Source organism: Rhinatrema bivittatum, chromosome 2, assembly GCF_901001135.1.
Source record: "Rhinatrema bivittatum chromosome 2, aRhiBiv1.1, whole genome shotgun sequence".
Lineage (NCBI taxonomy): Eukaryota > Metazoa > Chordata > Amphibia > Gymnophiona > Rhinatrematidae > Rhinatrema > Rhinatrema bivittatum.
This window is the reverse complement of record NC_042616.1, coordinates 2,856,765-2,876,558: the sequence shown is the minus strand read 5'-3', so window position 1 is coordinate 2,876,558 and position 19,794 is coordinate 2,856,765. Positions and strand designations below refer to the sequence as shown.

Here is a 19,794-nt window from a genome sequence, read left to right as displayed (position 1 = left end):
CTTATGTTCTTATGTAATTTAGGAATCCTGCCGGGTACCTGTGACCTGGATTGGCCACTGTTGGAATCAGGATGCTGGGCTTGATGGACCTTGGCCAGACCCAGCATGGCAATTTCTTATGTTCTTATGTAATTTAGGAATCCTGCCGGGTACCTGTGACCTGGATTGGCCACTGTTGGAATCAGGATGCTGGGCTTGATGGACCTTGGCCAGACCCAGCATGGCACGTCTTATTTGTGGTCACAGCCTTGCAGATACCTTTCCTTCCATGCCTTCTCTCTGATTCCCCTGGTGCTTGTTTTTCCTGTTCTTTGCAGGTAGTTCTGCAATATTCACACCTTGGTGTGTGATTTCATATGATTGCAATATGCCTCGCTAAAAAACTTTCATTTGCAAGTCAGTGACGTGGAGTAAAGAGTTCACAAGTTAAAATGCACGGCATAAAGAATGGATGTGTGAACAGTACAATATATCCGTTCACGGTTTCACATACTCATAGGGTGACCACAGTTAAATGTTCAAAACAGGTTTATTTCATAATCTTCTTAGTAAATGTAGTCCCCCAACATAACCGTATTTCACCAAAAAGGTGGCATTGGGAGGGACCAACAAGACACAATCTGTGTAAGAAGGGAGAATAAAATACTGTAAACTACAAGCATAGAGGCTGTGAACAGCAATGGAGATTAAGGCCATAGGATACATATCAATGCTGAATGTACAATACATTCAGGTGAGCAGTGTCAAGCACAGCTGTAAGTCCATCAATACGATGTTTGCAAAAAGCAGCGCACAGCAGGATAAAATGTAAATAGATAAACTGACTGCAGCTATTGAAACGGCAAATGCAAACGGCGAATATTAAAGGTGATAGCGGGTGTGATAAGTCCTGGGTACACTGAGAATATGTGAAGGTCCCCCAGGAAATATGAGGGGCCCCGAAGGCTGGGGTATGTACCTAGTTCTTTAGAAAAGTATCACAGAAAGTCACACTCAGCAGCGCTGCAGAGCACAGGAAAGCTTTACACTTTCAGCAAATAAACCTGTTTTGAACATTTAACTGTGGTCACCGTATCAGTCTTTTAAACAGAGAACGGATATATTGTACTGTTCACACAACCGTAAAATACTCTCATTACATGTTTATTTTTTGACCAATTTCTTACTGCTTTTGGACTTCTGGCTATATCAGAACCTAACTCTACTGGGGCTACAGCACCATTGACTTTATTCATATCTACTTGGAGATTTTTCCTGATTTGTACCTCCTATCCCCTCTAGGGTTATAAATCATGCATCGCGCCACTAACCCAGTCAGTTTAGCAATGGCTAGGATTACCTCTCCCTGGAGAATTGTGGAGGTTGTCTCAAAAGCATCCCCAGTGCTAAAATCAGAAGTCTTGGGACTCAAACCCAGATTCCCTGCATGGCAAGGCACTGGGAGGTTAATTGGCTTTAATAAGGTCATAGAGTGAGTGACGGATGGAAAACAGAAATTGGGTCTCACTCTCTAGGGATCGCAGTTCTCACCATTGTGCTTCATAAACAGCCTGCACTTTATTGCTAGCATAGGCCAGGACTCACCAGCCAGGACTTCAGACAGAGTAACACAGCCCAGCAGCAGCAGCACAGAAAATATGCCAGGTGCCATTATCTGCAAAGTCTTCGCCCTGAAAAATCAAACAGAAATTCTCAACACTTGAAAATAGGTTCAGATCTATTTATACAATTCATGGAAAAGTAATACATTAATACATCATGAAATTCAAGAAGATGAAATCATAAGAACATAAGAACATAAGAAAATGCCATACTGGGTCAGACCAAGGGTCCATCAAGCCCAGCATCCTGTTTCCAACAGTGGAGAATCCAGGCCATAAGAACCTGGCAAGTACCCAAAAACTAAGTCTATTCCATGTAACCATTGCTAATGGCAGTGGCTATTCTCTAAGTGAACTTAATAGCCGTTAATGGACTTCTCCTCCAGGAACTTATCCAATCCTTTTTTAAACACAGCTATACTAACTGCACGAACCACATCCTCTGGCAACAAATTCCAGAGTTTAATTGTGCGTTGAGTAAAAAAGAACTTTCTCCGATTAGTTTTAAATGTGCCCCATGCTAACTTCATGGAGTGCCCCCTAGTCTTTCTACTATCCGAAAGAGTAAATAACCAATTCACATCTACCCGTTCTAGACCTCTCATGATTTTAAACACCTCTATCATATCCCCCCTCAGTCGTCTCTTCTCCAAGCTGAAAAGTCCTAACCTCTTTAGTCTTTCTTCATAGGGGAGTTGTTCCATTCCCCTTATCATTTTGGTAGCCCTTCTCTGTACCTTCTCCGTACCTTCTCCATCACAATTATATCTTTTTTGAGATGCGGCGACCAGAATTGTACACAGTATTCAAGGTGCGGTCTCACCATGGAGCGATACAGAGGCATTATGACATTTTCCGTTCTATTCACCATTCCCTTTCTAATAATTCCCAACATTCTGTTTGCTTTTTTGACTGCCGCAGCACACTGTACCGACGATTTCAATGTGTTATCCACTATGACACTTAGATCTCTTTCTTGGGTTGTAGCACCTAATATGGAACCCAACGTTGTGTAATTATAGCATGGGTTGTTTTTCCCTATATGCATCACCTTGCACGTATCCACATTAAATTTTATCTGCCATTTGGATGCCCAATTTTCCAGTCTCACAAGGTCTTCCTGCAATTTATCACAATCTGCTTGTGATTTAACTACTCTGAACAATTTTGTGTCATCTGCAAATTTGATTATTTCACTCGTTGTATTTCTTTACAGATCATTTATAAATATATTGAAAAGTAAGGGTCCCAATACAGATCCCTGAGGCACTCCACTGTCCACTCCCTTCCATTGAGAAAATTGCCCATTTAATCCTACTCTCTGTTTCCTGTCTTTTAGCCAGTTTGCAATCCACGAAAGGACATCGCCACCTATCCCATGACTTTTTACTTTTCCTAGAAGCCTCTCATGAGGAACTTTGTCAAACGCCTTCTGAAAATCCAAGCATAATACATCTACCAGTTCACCTTTATCCACATGTTTATTAACTCCTTCAAAAAAGTGAAGCAGATTTGTGAGGCAAGACTTGCCCTGGGTAAAGCCATGCTGACTTTGTTCCATTAAACCATGTCTTTCTATATGTTCTGTGATTTTGATGTTTAGAACACTTTCCACTATTTTTCCTGACACTGAAGTCAGGCTAACTAGTCTGTAGCTTCCCGGATCGCCCCTGGAGCCCTTTTTAAATATTGGGGTTACATTTGCTATCCTCCAGTCTTCAGGTACAATGGATGATTTCAATGATAAGTTACAAATTTTTACTAATAGGTCTGAAATTTCATTTTTTAGTTCCTTCAGAACTCTGGGGTGTATACCATCCGGTCCAGGTGATTTACTACTCTTCACTTTGTCAATCAGGCCTACCACATCTTCTAGGTTCACCGTGATTTGATTCAGTCCATCTGAATCATTGCCCATGAAAACCTTCTCCATTACGGGTACCTCCCCAACATCCTCTTCAGTAAACACCGAAGCAAAGAAATCATTTATTTATTTATTATTTATTTAACAGTTTTATATACCGACCTTCATAGTAAATAACCATATCGGATCGGTTTACAATTAACAAGAATAAAACTGGGGTAACTATTCAAGTAAACGAAAGATAAACAGTAGGTAGGAATGAGTCAAAGTTACAATCAACAGGGAAGAGAACTTGGAAGCTTGCAACAAGCTGGAAAGAAGATAAGGCAGGAAATAAATATGAAGTGATACCATAGGACGTACAGGTTAAAGCTTAATGGTGCTTTAACCTGGGAGAGTCAGAGTCCATTCGTGAGTATAATCACCATAACGGGTAAGCGTGAAGGACAACTAGTGATTCCACGATGGCCTTATCTTCTCTAAGAAACCCAACCTTAACCCAATAGACCCGGCAAATTTTCGCCCAATTGCTAACTTACCATTTGTGGCCAAAATCATGGAGAAAGTAGTGAACAAACAACTTTCGGAATACCGAGAAGAAAATAAGATTCTAGCCCCAGCACAATTTGGCTTCCGTAAATCCCTCAACACGGAATCCCTTCTGATTTCACTGACAGACAGAATCTACACAGGCCTTGATAAAAAGACCCCCTACTTGCTGGCCCTACTTGACATATCAGCGGCCTTTGACATGGTGAAGCATTCCATACTTATCAACCGTCTATCAGATATCGGTATATCAGGAACGGCTCTGGAATGGTTCAAGTCATTCCTCAACAACAGAATATTCAAGGTTAGAATAAATAATAAAGAGTCGCACCCAGTCAAAGCCACACTCGGAGTCCCTCAAGGCTGCTCCTTATCCCCTACTCTATTTAACATCTATCTTCTACCCCTCTGTCAACTTCTCACTAATCTAAACGTTATGCATTTTATCTACGCCGATGACGTCCAAATTCTGCTACCAGTCTCAGAATCAATAACAAAAACTTTGAATTTTTGGAACAACTGCCTACAATCCATAAACACACTTCTCACCAGTCTGAATCTAGTGCTCAACACTTCAAAAACTGAACTTTTGCTCATCACTCAGGATGAAAACTCCCCTTCAACTCAAATGACCTTAACCACACATGTAAGAGATCTTGGAGTAACCATAGACAACCGGCTGAACTTAAAAAAATTTGTCAATTATGTTGCGGTCCCGGTCGCTAAGTTAGTGACCGGGTCCTTACCTTGTCTCCGGGCTTCCCGACCGCACCGCGAGCCGCGTGGTAAAAGGCCTCCCTGGCCGCGTGGCAGCGGCGTCTCCCTCGTGGAGACGCCATCGAGGCCCGAACTTGGCTCCTCCCCCCGCCGGGGAACGCGCGCGCGCGAAGAGCCAGCTCTTGTAGGTCCAGCACCCGGAAGTGCTGAACCGCCCCTCTCCTGACATCAGACGCCGGCAGACTATTTAAACCGGCGCCTGTCTCCTCAGCCTTGCCTTGCAACGAGGTCGCTCTCTGAGTGTTAGTTGCAGTTCCTGCTTGATCCTTGCTCCGGTTCCTGCCTGATCCTTGCTCCGGTCCTTGCTGTACCTTGTTCCAGTTCCAGCCTTTCCTGTTACGGTTCCTTGGTTCCTGCCAGCCACGACCTTCGGACTCCACCTCGACTCCTTTCGTCTTCAGCCAGTCTCGACCACTGCATCTCTCCTAAGTCCCAGCGACCCGGACCTCTACGGGCTCCTCCTGGGGGAGTCTCGGGTTTCCAGGGCGAAGACTCCTCTTCTATACCAGCTGTGCTCTGCCTCCCGGCCTTTCTCCACCCTCGGCCGGCCCAAGGGTCCACTATCATACTCAATCCGTAACAGTTTGCAAGGCCATGGACCCGGCGGACACAGCCGGTTTGCAAGCCATTCCCGGAATGGCCCAGAGAATCCAGCAGCAGCAGCACTGCCTAGAAACTAGACTTAGTTTTTGGGTACTTGCCAGGTTCTTATGGCCTGGATTGGCCACTGTTGGAAACAGGATGCTGGGCTTGATGGACCCTTGGTTTGACCCAGTATGGCATTTTCTTATGTTCTTATGTTCTGCCACAGTTGATCGTCTCGCAACTCGTTTGGACGCTAGTCCTCCAGAAGTGGTTCAACCTCCACTCCCGGTTCCCGCACCGCAGCCTCCAGCACAGACTCAGCTTCCAGCGCCTACTCGTTATACTGGGGACGCCAAGATGTGTAGAGCCTTCCTGAACCAGTGTTTTATCCGGTTCTCCTTGCTTCCGGGGCAGTTTCCCTCAGACGCTGTCAAAGTGGCCTATATCCTCTCCCTGCTTGATGGGAAGGCCATGCTGTGGGCGTCACCCATGTGGGAGCATCAAGATCCTATGCTGCAGGACTTGCCCCGGTTTGTAGCCCATTTCAAACAAACCTTTGATGAACCCGCTCGTGAAACTACTGCCACCACTGAGATCCTACAGTTGAGACAAGGGTCCCATACTCTGGCGGACTACGCCATCGAATTCCGCACTTTGGCCATGGAACTGGGGTGGCAAGATGATTGTCTGCGAGGTATTTTCCTTGAGGGCCTCGCAGGTCGCATTAAGGACGAACTCATGGCTCGGGACATTCCCAGCTCTTTGAATGAAGTTATAGACCTTGCCGGGAGAATCGACCGTCGCCTTCAACAACGAGCCAAGGAGGGCCTTGTACTTTGCCGTCCTGTCTCTTTGGCACCCACCTTCTCTAGGCCTCTGACTACCGCTTCCAGGACGCAGTCTTCTCCCAGCAATCCTTCTACGGAGGAACCTATGCAGATAGGGCGCACGCCCCTCTCCGAGGAAGAGAGAAGATTACGCCGTACTCAAGGGCTGTGCCTCTACTGCGGGGGCAAGGGCCACCTCTTGGCTCAGTGCCCACAGAGGCCGGAAAACGCCCGAGCCTAGGAAGGTGGGAGGAGCTCCCCCTAGGCTGTGTTAACGCTGCTCCTCAATGTACGGTCCCTATTACACTGGAGTATCCTGGTGGTTCCTTCCAGACTCTAGCTTTTTTGGATTCTGGAACTGGCGGGAACTTCATTCTAAAAGAGTTGGCACACCAACTTGGACTCTCCACAGTACCCAGAGAACCTCTTCTACGAGTCACCTCCATTCAAGGAACTCCTCTTCCTGGTGATATTACCGAGCTCACGAAACCTCTGACTCTACGAACTGGCACTCTTCACACCGAGGAAATCTCCTTTCTATTGCTCGAAAAGACTGTGCATCCAGTAGTCTTAGGACTACCCTGGCTACAGCTGCACGCCCCTGTGATACATTGGGACTCTCTCCAGATTGCTCAATGGAGTCCTTATTGCTTCTAAAACTGCCTTGAATTGCCTTGAGGACCAAGGTCCCTCTCTGCCAGACTGCCATCGGAATCCCTTCATCGTATCAGGATTATTCCGATGTGTTCTCTAAGCAAAAGGCGGAGATCCTCCCATGTCACCGACCATTTGACTGTGCCATTGAACTTCTTCCAGGCACCACTCCCCCGCACGGCCGAGTCTACCCGCTGTCACTACCAGAGACTCGAGCTATGTCCGACTATATTACGGAAAACCTCGCTAAAGGTTTCATTCGCCCTTCACACTCCCCTGCTGGGGCAGGGTTCTTTTTTGTAGCTAAGAAGGATGGCACCCTAAGACCCTGCATTGACTACAGAGGGTTGAATACCATCACCAAAAAGGACCGATACCCGCTTCCCTTGATACCTGAGTTACTTGACAGACTACAAGGAGCGAAGGTTTTTACTAAACTTGACCTTCGTGGAGCTTACAATCTGGTCCGTATACGCCCGGGAGATGAATGGAAGACGGCGTTCAACACCCGTGACGGACATTATGAGTATTTGGTAATGCCGTTTGGTTTGTGCAACGCTCCAGCCGTCTTCCAAAACCTCATGAACGAGGTACTCCGGGAAATGCTCCACTCTTTCGTCATTGTATACCTGGACGATGTCTTGATTTATTCCCAAGACCTAGCCACCCATCGACAACATGTCAGACTCCTTCTACAAGCTTTAAGGGAAAATCATCTATACGCCAAACTTGAGAAGTGCCAGTTCGACTGCGAATCCCTTCCCTTCTTGGGATACATTGTCTCCTCCTCGGGGTTCCAAATGGATCCTGAGAAGGTTTTGGCTATCACTAATTGGCCACGTCCCTCGGGCTTGAAGGCTCTCCAGCGATTCCTCGGATTCGCTAATTTCTACAGGCACTTCATTCCTCATTACTCTCTGAAAGTAGCCCCACTCACCGCTCTCACTCGTAAGGGGGCCAACACTCAAGACTGGCCTGCAGACGCGTGCCTGGCTTTTGAAAACTTGAAGCAAGCATTCTTAGAGGCTTCCTGCTTGCGCCATCCGAACCCACTGCACCCATTCATTGTGGAGGTCGATGCTTCCAGCTTAGCCATCGGGGCTGTCCTCAGTCAACACGATGCGTCTGGCAAGTTGATGCCATGTTCTCACTTCTCTAAGAAGTTCTCTCCAGCTGAATACAACTACGGCATTGGTGACAAGGAACTCCTGGCAATTAAACTTGCCTTCGAAGAATGGAGACAGTGGCTTGAAGAGGCCAATCATCCCATCACAGTGTATACGGATCACAAGAACTTGGAGTTCTTAGCCCATGCTCAGCGCCTGAACCCTCGCCAAGCCAGATGGTCCCTTTTCTTCAGTCGCTTTGATTTCATTCTCAAATATCGGCCCGCAGAGAAAAACGTCCAAGCTGACGCTCTGTCCCGTACCGCTCAACCTGAGGAGGACGAGGAACTACAACATATTCTAGATCCCACATGTGTCCACCTCGCCCTTACCCCGCTAAATTCAACAACAAGAACTATTGTACCCAAGAAACTTCGGAAGAAAGTACTGTCTTGGGGGCATGACTCCTTGTCTGGAGGGCATGCTGGTAGGGAGAGAACGCTGGACCTCATAAGTCGCTTCTACTGGTGGTCCGGCCTTCGTAGGGATGTCTCTTTCTACATTAACTCCTGTCCCACGTGCGCCAAGCAAAAACCTCTAGTTGGTTCACCGAGAGGGCTGTTACAACCGTTGCCCGTGCCTACGGAACCGTGGACTCACATCACCACGGATTTTGTGGTAGATTTACCTTCTTCTCAAGGCAAGACTGTCATATAGGTCACCGTGGACCGTTTCTCTAAAATGGCCCATTTCGTGCCACTAACCAAATTACCCTCTGCAACCGAACTAGCCTTGTTATTCACTCATCATATATTCCGAATCCATGGCTTACCTCAAGACATTGTCTCGGACCGAGGTCCACAATTTACAGCCAGGTATTGGAGGGCTCTTTGCAAAAAGTTCGAAATACAACTCAGCTTCTCCACCGCCTTTCACCCACAAAGTAACGGGCAAACTGAACGGATGAATCGCTCTCTAAAACTGTTCTTACGAGCTTTCACCAATCACAAGCAAGACAATTGGGTAGAGTTGCTCCCGTGGGCAGAGTTCGCCTACAACAATCAAGTACACGCAGCAACGGGTAGGTCACCCTTCCAACTCGTATATGGAAAACAACTCAAACCACCATTGCCGGTACCTGTACCGGTCTCAGCACCAGCAGCACAGCTTACCGCCCAACAGTTGGGTAAACTCTGGATGACTACCCAACGGAGGCTTCGTAGGACCGCACTTACCTCTAAACGCTACAGTGATCAACATCGAAAACCCGCACCCGTCTTCTTACCTGGAGATAGGGTGTGGCTCAGTACCAAGAACATCCATTTGAGACAACCCTCGAAGAAGCTGGCACCAAAGTTCTGTGGTCCTTTTCGGGTAGCGGAGCGAGTAGGGCTGGTGTCTTACCGTCTGCGTTTGCCTACCACTTTACGCATTCATAACGTCTTTCACGTCTCTCTCCTAAAACCAGTAGTCCTTTCCAGGTTTCACCAGAGACCACCTGACTCTACCTCTGCTCCCACGGCCGAGGACTCTACCTTCCAAGTATGGGAGGTTCTGGATTCTCGCTTCACCAACAGGCGTTGGGAATACTTGCTAGCTTGGGAAGGATGCGGGGATGAGGACAATACTTGGGAACCTGCTCGTAACATTTTGGACAAGTCCCTGTTACAACAGTTTCACGCTGATCATCCTTGAAGAGGGGGCGTAAAGGAGGGGGTACTGTTGCGGTCCCGGTCGCTAAGTTAGCGACCGGGTCCTTACCTTGTCTCCGGGCTTCCTGACCGCACCGCGAGCCGCGTGGTAAAAGGCCTCCCTGGCCGCATGGCAGCGGCGTCTCCCTCGTGGAGACGCCATCGAGGCCCGAACTCGGCTCCTCCCCCCGCCGGGGAACGCGCGCGCGCGAAGAGCCAGCTCTTGTAGGTCCAGCACCCGGAAGTGCTGAACCGCCCCTCTCCTGATGTCAGACGCCGGCAGACTATTTAAACCGGTGCCTGTCTCCTCAGCCTTGCCTTGCAACGAGGTCGCTCTCTGAGTGTTAGTTGCAGTTCCTGCTTGATCCTTGCTCCGGTTCCTGCCTGATCCTTGCTCCGGTCCTTGCTGTACCTTGTTCCAGTTCCAGCCTTTCCTGTTCCGGTTCCTTGGTTCCTGCCAGCCACGACCTTCGGACTTCACCTCGACTCTGCCTTGTCTTCTGCCCGCCACAACCTTCGGACTTCACCTCGACTCTGCCTTAAGAACATAAGAACATAAGAAGCTGCCATACTGGGTCAGACCAAGGGTCCATCAAGCCCAGCATCCTGTTTCCAACAGTGGCCAATCCAGGCCATAAGAACCTGGCAAGTACTCAGACTTTAAATAGATCTCAAGCTATTCCTTACTGATGAATAGCAGTTTATGATTTTTCCTCTAGGAACTTATCCAAACCTTTTTTGAACCCAGTTACACTAACTGCCATAATCACATCTTCTGGCAATGAATTCCATAGCTTAACTATGCGCTGAGTGAAAAGAATTTTCTTCAATTTGTTTTAAATGAGCTACTTGCTAAAGTCATTTTATTTTCTGATTAAATAATCAGATAATAAATAATCGATTTCATTAACCTATTCAAATCCTTTCATGATTTTGTAGACCTCTATCATATCCCCCCTCAGCCGTCTTCTGCCAGCCACGACATTCGGACTCCACCTCGACTCCTTTCGTCTTCAGCCAGTCTCGACCACTGCATCTCTCCTAAGTCCCAGCGACCCGGATCTCTACGGGCTCCTCCTGGGGGGGGTCTCGGGTTTCCAGGGCGAAGACTCCTCTTCTATACCAGCTGTGCTCTGCCTCCCGGCCTTTCTCCACCCTCGGCCGGCCCAAGGGTCCACTATCAGACTCAATCCGTAACAAATAATACAACAAAAGAATGCTTTCACAAACTACATATATTAAAAAACTTGAAACCTCTTCTCCATCTCCATGACTTCCGCACAGTGCTCCAAACTGTATTATTTTCCAAAATTGATTACTGCAATTCCATGCTAATCGGTCTTCCAGCGGTCACCACAAAGCCTTTACAAATGCTACAGAATTCAGTAGCCAGGATCCTAACCAAGACCAGTAGAAGTGAACACATCACTCCTATACTTAAGAGCCTACACTGGCTCCCCATCAAGTCTAGAATTCTAAACAAAGTGTTAACCATAATACACAAAACCATCCACTCACAAACTACACTCGAATTAAACTGCTCTCTCCAATTTCACTCAGCATCCAGACCTATTAGAACAACGTACCAAAATACCCTTTATGTACCCCCGACCAAGGCCCCAATGAAAAAACGCGTCTTCTCAATAGCTGGACCTACTCACTGGAACAATCTACCATCGGACCTTCGCCTTGAACCTTGCTTACGGACTTTCAAGAAAAAGTTGAAGACTTGGCTATTCACGGAGGCCTTCACCTAAAGTTTCCCAAGCTAAAAATAAAGTTATACGCTACCTTAACTGTAACATACATTTAATGTTCTCCATGCATAATTCTACAATGCACCACATACTCAATATCTACCCTGTTTGTTGCATACTCACAGTTTATGGATTTTTATTTTATTTTATTATTATTATTATTATTATTATTACTAACATTATTACTATTTCTATTATTATATAATTTATATTTGTATTATTTGTTTTAATGTTTATTGTTCCATGTACACCATGCCCATGGTATTTCTAATTCTGGTTTTCTGTAAACCGAAGCGATATGTACTTGTACATGATCTTCGGTATATAAAAGCTTTTAAATAAATAAATAAATAAGTGCCCCTGTTGCAACCCCGGGACCGACCCGGGGCCGGCACTCACCCGTGGCGTGGTCCGAACGCGTTCCCAGGCCGGTCCCAGGGTCGGCGCCCGCCCATGGCGCTGCCCGGGTCCGTTCCTCCTCGCTCGGCCCTGCACGGGCCTCCGGCACCGCGCTCCTGCCTCGGAGGAGCGGACGGCGTCTCGAGGCAGCTGGCTCCGCCCCCTAGACGCGCGCGCGCGGCTGAGCTCCCTTCTTAAAGGGGCCAGCGCGGGAGAAGCAGGGGACGGCCTCCGATGACGTCAGACGCTGCAGGGCTATTTAAGCCCTGCAGTTGCTCCTCTTCTCTGCCTTGCAACGAGGTTCCCAGGGTTTTTCCTGTCTCCAGTTGCTGCGTTCTTCTGTCGACTCGGTCTCCATTGGTTCCTGACTCCGGACTGGCTTACGACGATTCCCTGGCTTCTGACCCCGGTTCGGCTTACGGTGATCCCTTGGTTCCTGATTCTGGACTGGCTTACGACGATTCTCTGGCTTCTGACCCCGGTTCGGCTTACGGTGATTCCTTGGTTTCTGATTCTGGACTGGCAAGCGACGATTCTCTGGTACACGACTCTGGACTGGTGAGCGACGACCCTCTGGCACTCGACCTTGGACTCCGTCTGATTCGGCCCCCGCGGGCCCTCCTAAGTCCCAGCGGCCGGGTTCCTACGGGCTCCTCCTGGGGGGACTCCGGCTTCCAGGGTGAATCTCCTAAATCCCAGCGGCCGAACTCCTACGAGCTCCTCTCGGGGGAGGATCGGCTTCCAGGGCGAAGACCTTCTCACCACTGTGCCAGTTCCACCGTTGCATTCTTCCTTGCCAAAGCCCTTGGTCGCATAGGGCTTCCTAGGGTCTTCCTCAGGCCATCCACAACTCCGTCCTTGCCGCCTCCCGGTCGGGACCTCCGCCGCCACCTCACTCAGCGGTTCACTTTCTGGTTCCGACCGGTCCAAGGGTCCACGAATCCAACAGCCCCTTTAACCCCTCGATCATCTAACGGTCCAATTGACTCCCTCACAGGCTTTCTGCTTCGGATATATTTTAAAAAGTTTTTACTGTGAGTTTTTGCCTCTACAGCCAACCTCTTTTCAAATTCTCTCTTAGCCTGTCTTATCAATGTCTTACATTTAACTTGCCAACGTTTATGCTTTATCCTATTTTCTTCTATTGGATCCTTCTTCCAATTTTTGAATGAAGATCTTTTGGCTAAAATAGATTCTTTCACCTCCCCTTTTAACCATGCCAGTAATCATTTTGCCTTCTTTCCACCTTTCTTAATGTGTGGAATACATCTGGACTGTGCTTCTAGAATGCTATTTTTTAACAATGACCACGCCTCTTGGACATTTTTTACTTTTGTAGCTGCTCCTTTCAGTTTTTTTCTAACAATTTTTCTCATTTTATCAAAGTTTCCCTTTTGAAAGTTTAGCACGAGAGCCTTGGATTTGCACACTGTTCCTTTTCCAGTCATTACATCAAATTTGATCATATTATGATCACTATTGCCAAGCGGCCCCACCACCATTACCTCTCTCACCAAGTCCTGTGCTCCACTGAGAATTAGATCTAAAAATGCTCCCTCTCTCGTCAGTTCCTGAACCAATTGCTCCATAAAGCTATCATTTATTCCATCCAGGAACGTTATCTCTCTAGCGTGTCCCGATGATACATTTACCCAGTCAATATTGGGGTAATTGAAGTCTAAATTCCAAAAAATCTCTTAATGAATAACCCCACGAGGGCAGTAAATTATATTGAGATACGTGGTGTTTTTAAATTATTAGAAAAAAATTTTACGCTGTGCATATCAAAATTTACTTTGAAAATTTAAGGACCATCATACCACCCAGTGCTCACAAGTCAGACTTGCATTTCATGCACTTCATATGGGTCACTTTTAATCAACTGGTCCATGTAGCTCCACTCAATTTTTATGAATTTTTTAAATATTTTTCAAGTAATGAATTTTAAAAGAAGAAGAACTTCCCTTATTCATCCGTTGTCGGGGTCATTTTTCCATAGCTGTCGGAGGTACTCGTCCGACGCGCGCATTTCGCCAAAGTAGCTGCTTCAGAGACGTATATTCAGACTCTCCTGATCCAGCACTCCCCTTGTTTCAACGGGGGATATAAAGAGATCTTTAAGCATTAGTAAATTCTTGCAAAAAAGAACTTCAGTGGTGTTAAGGGTCCATCAAATTTTTCTAAAAAACATTAAAAGCCTAAATCAAATTCAGCGATATTACTTTTTTGCAACAGAATGTCTTGACGATGTATACATTACAGAGGGAAATAAAAGGTAAACTTACCGAACCCAACGCCGTCTCTCCGCTCAGAGTTCTTGGCGGTAGAGCGGCTTGGGTTGGTCTGAATTTAAATACCATTGCGTCTGATATCCACCTGACAGTCAGATGATTCCTAATTCTGGCGGGCAATCACCAGAAATGGAACCATTCGATGTCCTTATTCAAGCCACCAGGGGTTACTGATTTTAATTGAAAGATCCACTTCTGTTCGCATTGTCTCAAAGTCTGTACACGATTACCACCTCTCCAGTGCTGATTGATGATTTCTAGCACGGTCCATTTGATATCATCAAACTCATGATTGAATTCTTTGAAATGAGCAACTAAGGGTTCCTCAACTCGATTGGTATTGATGCAGCATTTGTGTTCAGTAAGACGAATCTTAACCTTCCTTTTTGTCATGCCTACATAAGTTAATGGGCACGGACAAAAGATGGCATAAACTGCATGGGTTGAGTGACAAGAAAATTTGGGCAGAAGAATAGTTTTCCCCGATGCCGTGACAATTTGAGTCTGGGGGGACTTTAAAGGGCAGAATTTGCATTTATCACATGTTTGAACAAGTTCCTTGTTCTGTATAGGTTTAGAACAATTTGAACGTACAACATGGTCCCGAATGTTTTTACCACGGGAGTATGCAATCCTCAAAGGTTGATTCAATGAAGGATGAATTTGTTGAACAATCTTCCAGTGTTCCCTCATAGCTCTACTAATTGAGGCCCACAGAAGGGTATGTTTCAGCACCACAGTATGCGGGTTCGAACCTGGCTCAGGATTTTTTGGCAAAAATAAGTAGTCTCTGTTCGAATAAAGCGCTCGTCGGTAGGCTTTTTTAACACAGTGTGTCGGATAGCCGCGTTGTAAAAAGCGGTTAGCCATATCTTTTGCCTGAGTTTTGAAGTCCTCTTGGTCTGCACATCATCTCCTCAATCTGAGGAACTGGCCCACAGGATTCCTTCATTGAATCAACCTTTGAGGATTGCATACTCCCGTGGTAAAAACATTCGGGACCATGTTGTAATCGTGTAATCGTGTACAGACTTTGAGACAATGCGAACAGAAGTGGATCTTTCAATTAAAATCAGTAACCCCTGGTGGCTTGAATAAGGACATCGAATGGTTCCATTTCTGGTGATTGCCCGCCAGAATTAGGAATCATCTGACTGTCAGGTGGATATCAGACGCAATGGTATTTAAATTCAGACCGACCCAAGCCGCTCTACCGCCAAGAACTCTGAGCGGAGAGACGGCGTTGGGTTCGGTAAGTTTACCTTTTATTTCCCTCTGTAATGTATACATCGTCAAGACATTCTGTTGCAAAAAAGTAATATCGCTGAATTTGATTTAGGCTTTTAATGTTTTTTAGAAAAATTTGATGGACCCTTAACACCACTGAAGTTCTTTTTTGCAAGAATTTACTAATGCTTAAAGATCTGTTTATATCCCCCGTTGAAACAAGGGGAGTGCTGGATCAGGAGAGTCTGAATATACGTCTCTGAAGCAGCTACTTTGGCGAAACGCGCGCGTCGGACGAGTACCTCCGACAGCTATGGAAAAATGACCCCGACAACGGATGAATAAGGGAAGTTCTTCTTCTTTTAAAATTCATTACTTGAAAAATATTTTAAAAATTCATAAAAATTGAGTGGAGCTACATGGACCAGTTGATTAAAAGTGACCCATATGAAGTGCATGAAATGCAAGTCTGACTTGTGAGCACTGGGTGGTATGATGGTCCTTAAATTTTCAAAGTAAATTTTGATATGCCCAGCGTAAAAATTTTTTCTAATAATTTAAAAACACCACGTATCTCAATTTAATTTAAGGTAATTGAAGTCTCCCATTATTACTGCACTACCAATTTGGTTAGCTTCCCTAATTTCTCTTAGCATTTCACTGTCCATCTCACCATCTTGACCAGGTGGACGGTAGTATACCCCTATCACTATAGTCTTCCCCGACACACAAGGGATTTCTACCCATAAAGATTCAATTTTGCATTTAGTCTCATGCAGGATGTTTATCCTGTTGGACTCTATGCCATCCCGGACATAAAGCGCCACACCTCCTCCCAACTGCTCCTCTCTGTCATTGCGATATAATTTGTACCCCGGTATAGCACTGTCCCATTGGTTATCCTCCTTCCACCATGTCTCTGAGATGCCAATTAAGTCTATGTCATCATTCACTGCTATACATTCTAATTCTCCCATCTTACTTCTTAGACTTCTGGCATTAGCATACAAACATTTCAAAGTTTGTTTTTTGTTTGTATTTTCATTCTGCTTTTTAATTGATAGGGATAAGTTAGAATTTTTTAGCTCAGGTGAGTTTTTAGTTACAGGCACTTGGACTATTTTTCTAATTATTGGAACCTCACTGTCGGGATGCCTTAATTCTAATGCATCATTAGTATCCTTTAAAGATACCTCTCTCCGAACCATGCGCTGCTGAGCGACTGTCGGCTTTCCCCTTTCTTCTAGTTTAAAAGCTGCTCTATCTCCTTTTTAAAGGTTAGCGCCAGCAGTCTGGTTCCACCTTGGTTAAGGTGCAGCCCATCTCTTCGGAAGAGACTCCCCCTTCCCCAAAATGTTCCCCAGTTCCTAACACAACTGAATCCCTCTTCCTTGCACCATCGTCTCATCCACGCATTGAGACTCCGGAGCTCTGCCTGCCTCTGGTGACCTGCGCGTGGAACAGGGAGCATTTCAGAGAATGCTACCCTGGAGGTTCTGGATTTAAGCTTTCTATCTAAGAGCCTAAATTTGGCTTCCAGAACCTCCCTCCCACATTTTCCTATGTCGTTGGTGCCCACATGTACCAGGACAGCCGGCTCCTCCCCAGCACTGTCTAAAATCCTATCTAGGTGACGTGTGAGGTCCGCCACCTTCGACCAGGTAGGCATGTTACCAGGCGGTCCTCACGCCCACCAGCCACCCAGCTATCTACATTCCTAATAATCGAATCACCAACTATGACTGCCGACCTAACCCTTCCCTCCTGGGCAGTAGGCCTTGGGGAGATATCCTCAGTGCGAAAGGATAATGCATCACCTGGAGAGCAGGTCCTTGCTACAGGATCCTTTCCTGCTACACCTGGTTGGTGCTCTCCCATCATGAGACCTTCTTCCTCCAAGGCAGCACCAGGGCTGCCAGTCTGAAGTTGGGACTTGACTACTATGTCCCTGAAGGTCTCATCTATATACCTCTCTGTCTGCCTCAGCTCCTCCAGGTCTGCCACTCTAGCCTCCAGAGATCGGACTCGTTCTCTGAGAGCCAGGAGCTCTTTGCATCGCATGCACATGTACAACTTCTCACCGGTGGGTAAAAAATCATACATGTGACACTCGATGCAAAAGACTGGGAAGCCCGCCTCTTGCTGCTGGACTGCTGCCTTCATCTCAATTTTGATCAGTTCCTAGTTAAGTTTTAGGTTGCTATGGGAGTAGGAATGTGTCTAACTTCCTTTAAATTTATTAGTGAATTCACTATGTGTCTGGTAGTGGCCTACCGGGGTCTGATCGAATTCTCAAAGTTTTTGTTGATGGGTTTTTGTTTTTTTTTTTGTGAAAGTGGCACCTGCCTATAAATTAAGGGATGAGCTAGGAGTGGGTGGGCGAGGGGTGGGATGGTTGGGAAATACAAACAGTCTAACTTCAGTTAGTCAGCCTGAGTGACTCACTGCTCCCTTGATTAACAAATGTTGGCCCCTATTGAAACCCAATCACACTACCTCAACACCTTTCCAAGGTGAGTAACTGAGCTGAACTATTCAACTTTTTTACTTAGGTATACACTGCTCCTAGCTTATTTCTAGCTTCTGGCTACTTTTTGTGGTTTTTATTTTTTGTTTTTTGTGTTTTTTTTTCAATACAAGCACTCAGTTAGTATTAAATACAAACAGTCAGCTCTTTAAAAGTCTGGAGAACACTCAGTTCTGCAGACTTTTAAAAATAAACACACTACCTACTGCTACCTTATTGACTGACTAAAAATACAAACAGTCTAACTTGTTTATTCACTGCCTACCTACTGCTACTTTATTGACTGACTATTTAAAAATGCAAACAGTCTACATAAGAACATAAAAACATAAGAAAATGCCATACTGGGTCAGACCAAGGGTCCATCAAGCCCAGCATCCTGTTTCCAACAGTGGCCAATCCAGGCCATAAGAACCTGGCAAGTACCCAAAAACTAAGTCTATTCCATGTAACCATTGCTAATGGCAGTGGCTATTCTCTAAGTGAACTTAATAGCAGGTAATGGACTTCTCCTCCAAGAACTTATCCAATCCTTTTTTAAACACAGCTATACTAACTGCACTAACTACATCCTCTGGCAACAAATTCCAGAGTTTAATTGTGCGTTGAGTAAAAAAGAACTTTCTCTGATTAGTTTTAAATGTGCCCCATGCTAACTTCATGGAGTGTTGTTTATTCACTGCTTTTCTGACTATTAAAGGCACAAACACACTAAATAATATTCCCAAATAGTTAACTTTGCCCCAATACTTTTAAAAAAGACAATGTCCCAAGCAAAAACTTACTGATTCCTTTCAGCCACCAGCAAGGTGATCCTCTCCTCTCAGTGTTTCCACTGGAATGTGGGTTACTGAGCTCTTTCCTTCTAATTTATAATGTGCTTCTAAGGTAAATTAGTGCAAAACAATCCCTTAGGAGATGTACACTTCAGTTAGATTTCCTGAGTGACTCTTCAGTTAGATTTCCTGTGTGACCTTTCAGTTAGATTTCCTGAGTGACTCACTGCTGTGCTGATTAACAAAGAATAGCACCTATTCACAAACACACAATCTTCACACTTAGTTAGTCAGCCTGAGTGACTCACTGCTCCCTTGATTAACAAATGTTGGTCCCTATTCAAACCCAATCACACTACCTCAACACCTTTCCAAGGTGAGGAACTGAGCTGAACTATTCAACTGTTTTACTTAGGTATACACTGCTCCTAGCTTATTTCTAGCTTCTGGCTACTTTTTTGTGGGGGGGGGGGGGGGGTTTGTGGGGTTTTTTTTTCAATACAATGCACTCAGTTAGTATTAAAAACAAACACTCAGCTCTTTAAAAGTCTGGAGAACACTCAGTTCTGCAGACTTTTAAAAATAAACACACTATCTACTGCTACCTTATTGACTGACTAAAAATACAAACAGTCTAACTTGTTTATTCACTGCCTTTCTGACTGTTAAAGGCACAAACACTCTAAATAATATTCCCAAATAGTTAACTTTGCCCCAATACTTTTTAAAAAGTCAATGTCCCAAGCAAAAACTTACTGATTCCTTTCAGCCACCAGCAAGGTGATCCTCTCCTCTCAGTGTTTCCACTGGAATGTCAAAGCTGACTAGCACTGACTTTTTGCCTACCTTCCCAGGAGAAGCAAGTGAGCAGTGTGCTGGGACTCAAACCTGCAGCCTCTCCATAACAGAGGAAGCACTCTAGGTGCTGTGCTACACATGCTGCTTAGCAAAGGTTGTAGTACATTGATACCCTTCCTGTATTCCCTTATTCTCTCCGTCAGTGTTACGATCCCCCCTGTTGCTGTGCTACAGGAGGTATCTCACCTTCTCCTCCGGAGGCCGCTCCGAAGCCAGGGCCTCGCCTATGTACCATCCAGGATTTGCTCCAGGGCCTGGAAGGCCTAGCTGTTCCTGAGGCCTGCCTGTGGCTTGCTGGCTGGGTT

General features: G+C 45.8%; 1 protein-coding gene across 1 annotated transcript in view; it reads right to left on the bottom strand.

Moving 5' to 3' along the window:
* The window catches only part of LOC115086007 (regenerating islet-derived protein 4-like), a 55,029-nt gene extending 35,607 nt beyond the window's left edge, over positions 1–19,422 (bottom strand). The window contains exons 1-2 of the mRNA XM_029592588.1: positions 19,388–19,422; positions 1,585–1,670 (exon numbers count right to left, since the gene is read on the bottom strand). Coding sequence (XP_029448448.1) covers positions 1,585–1,651 — 67 coding nt within the window. The 5' untranslated portion in view covers positions 1,652–1,670; positions 19,388–19,422. The remainder of the gene's footprint in view (positions 1–1,584; positions 1,671–19,387) is intronic.
* Positions 19,423–19,794: the final 372 nt, after the last annotated feature.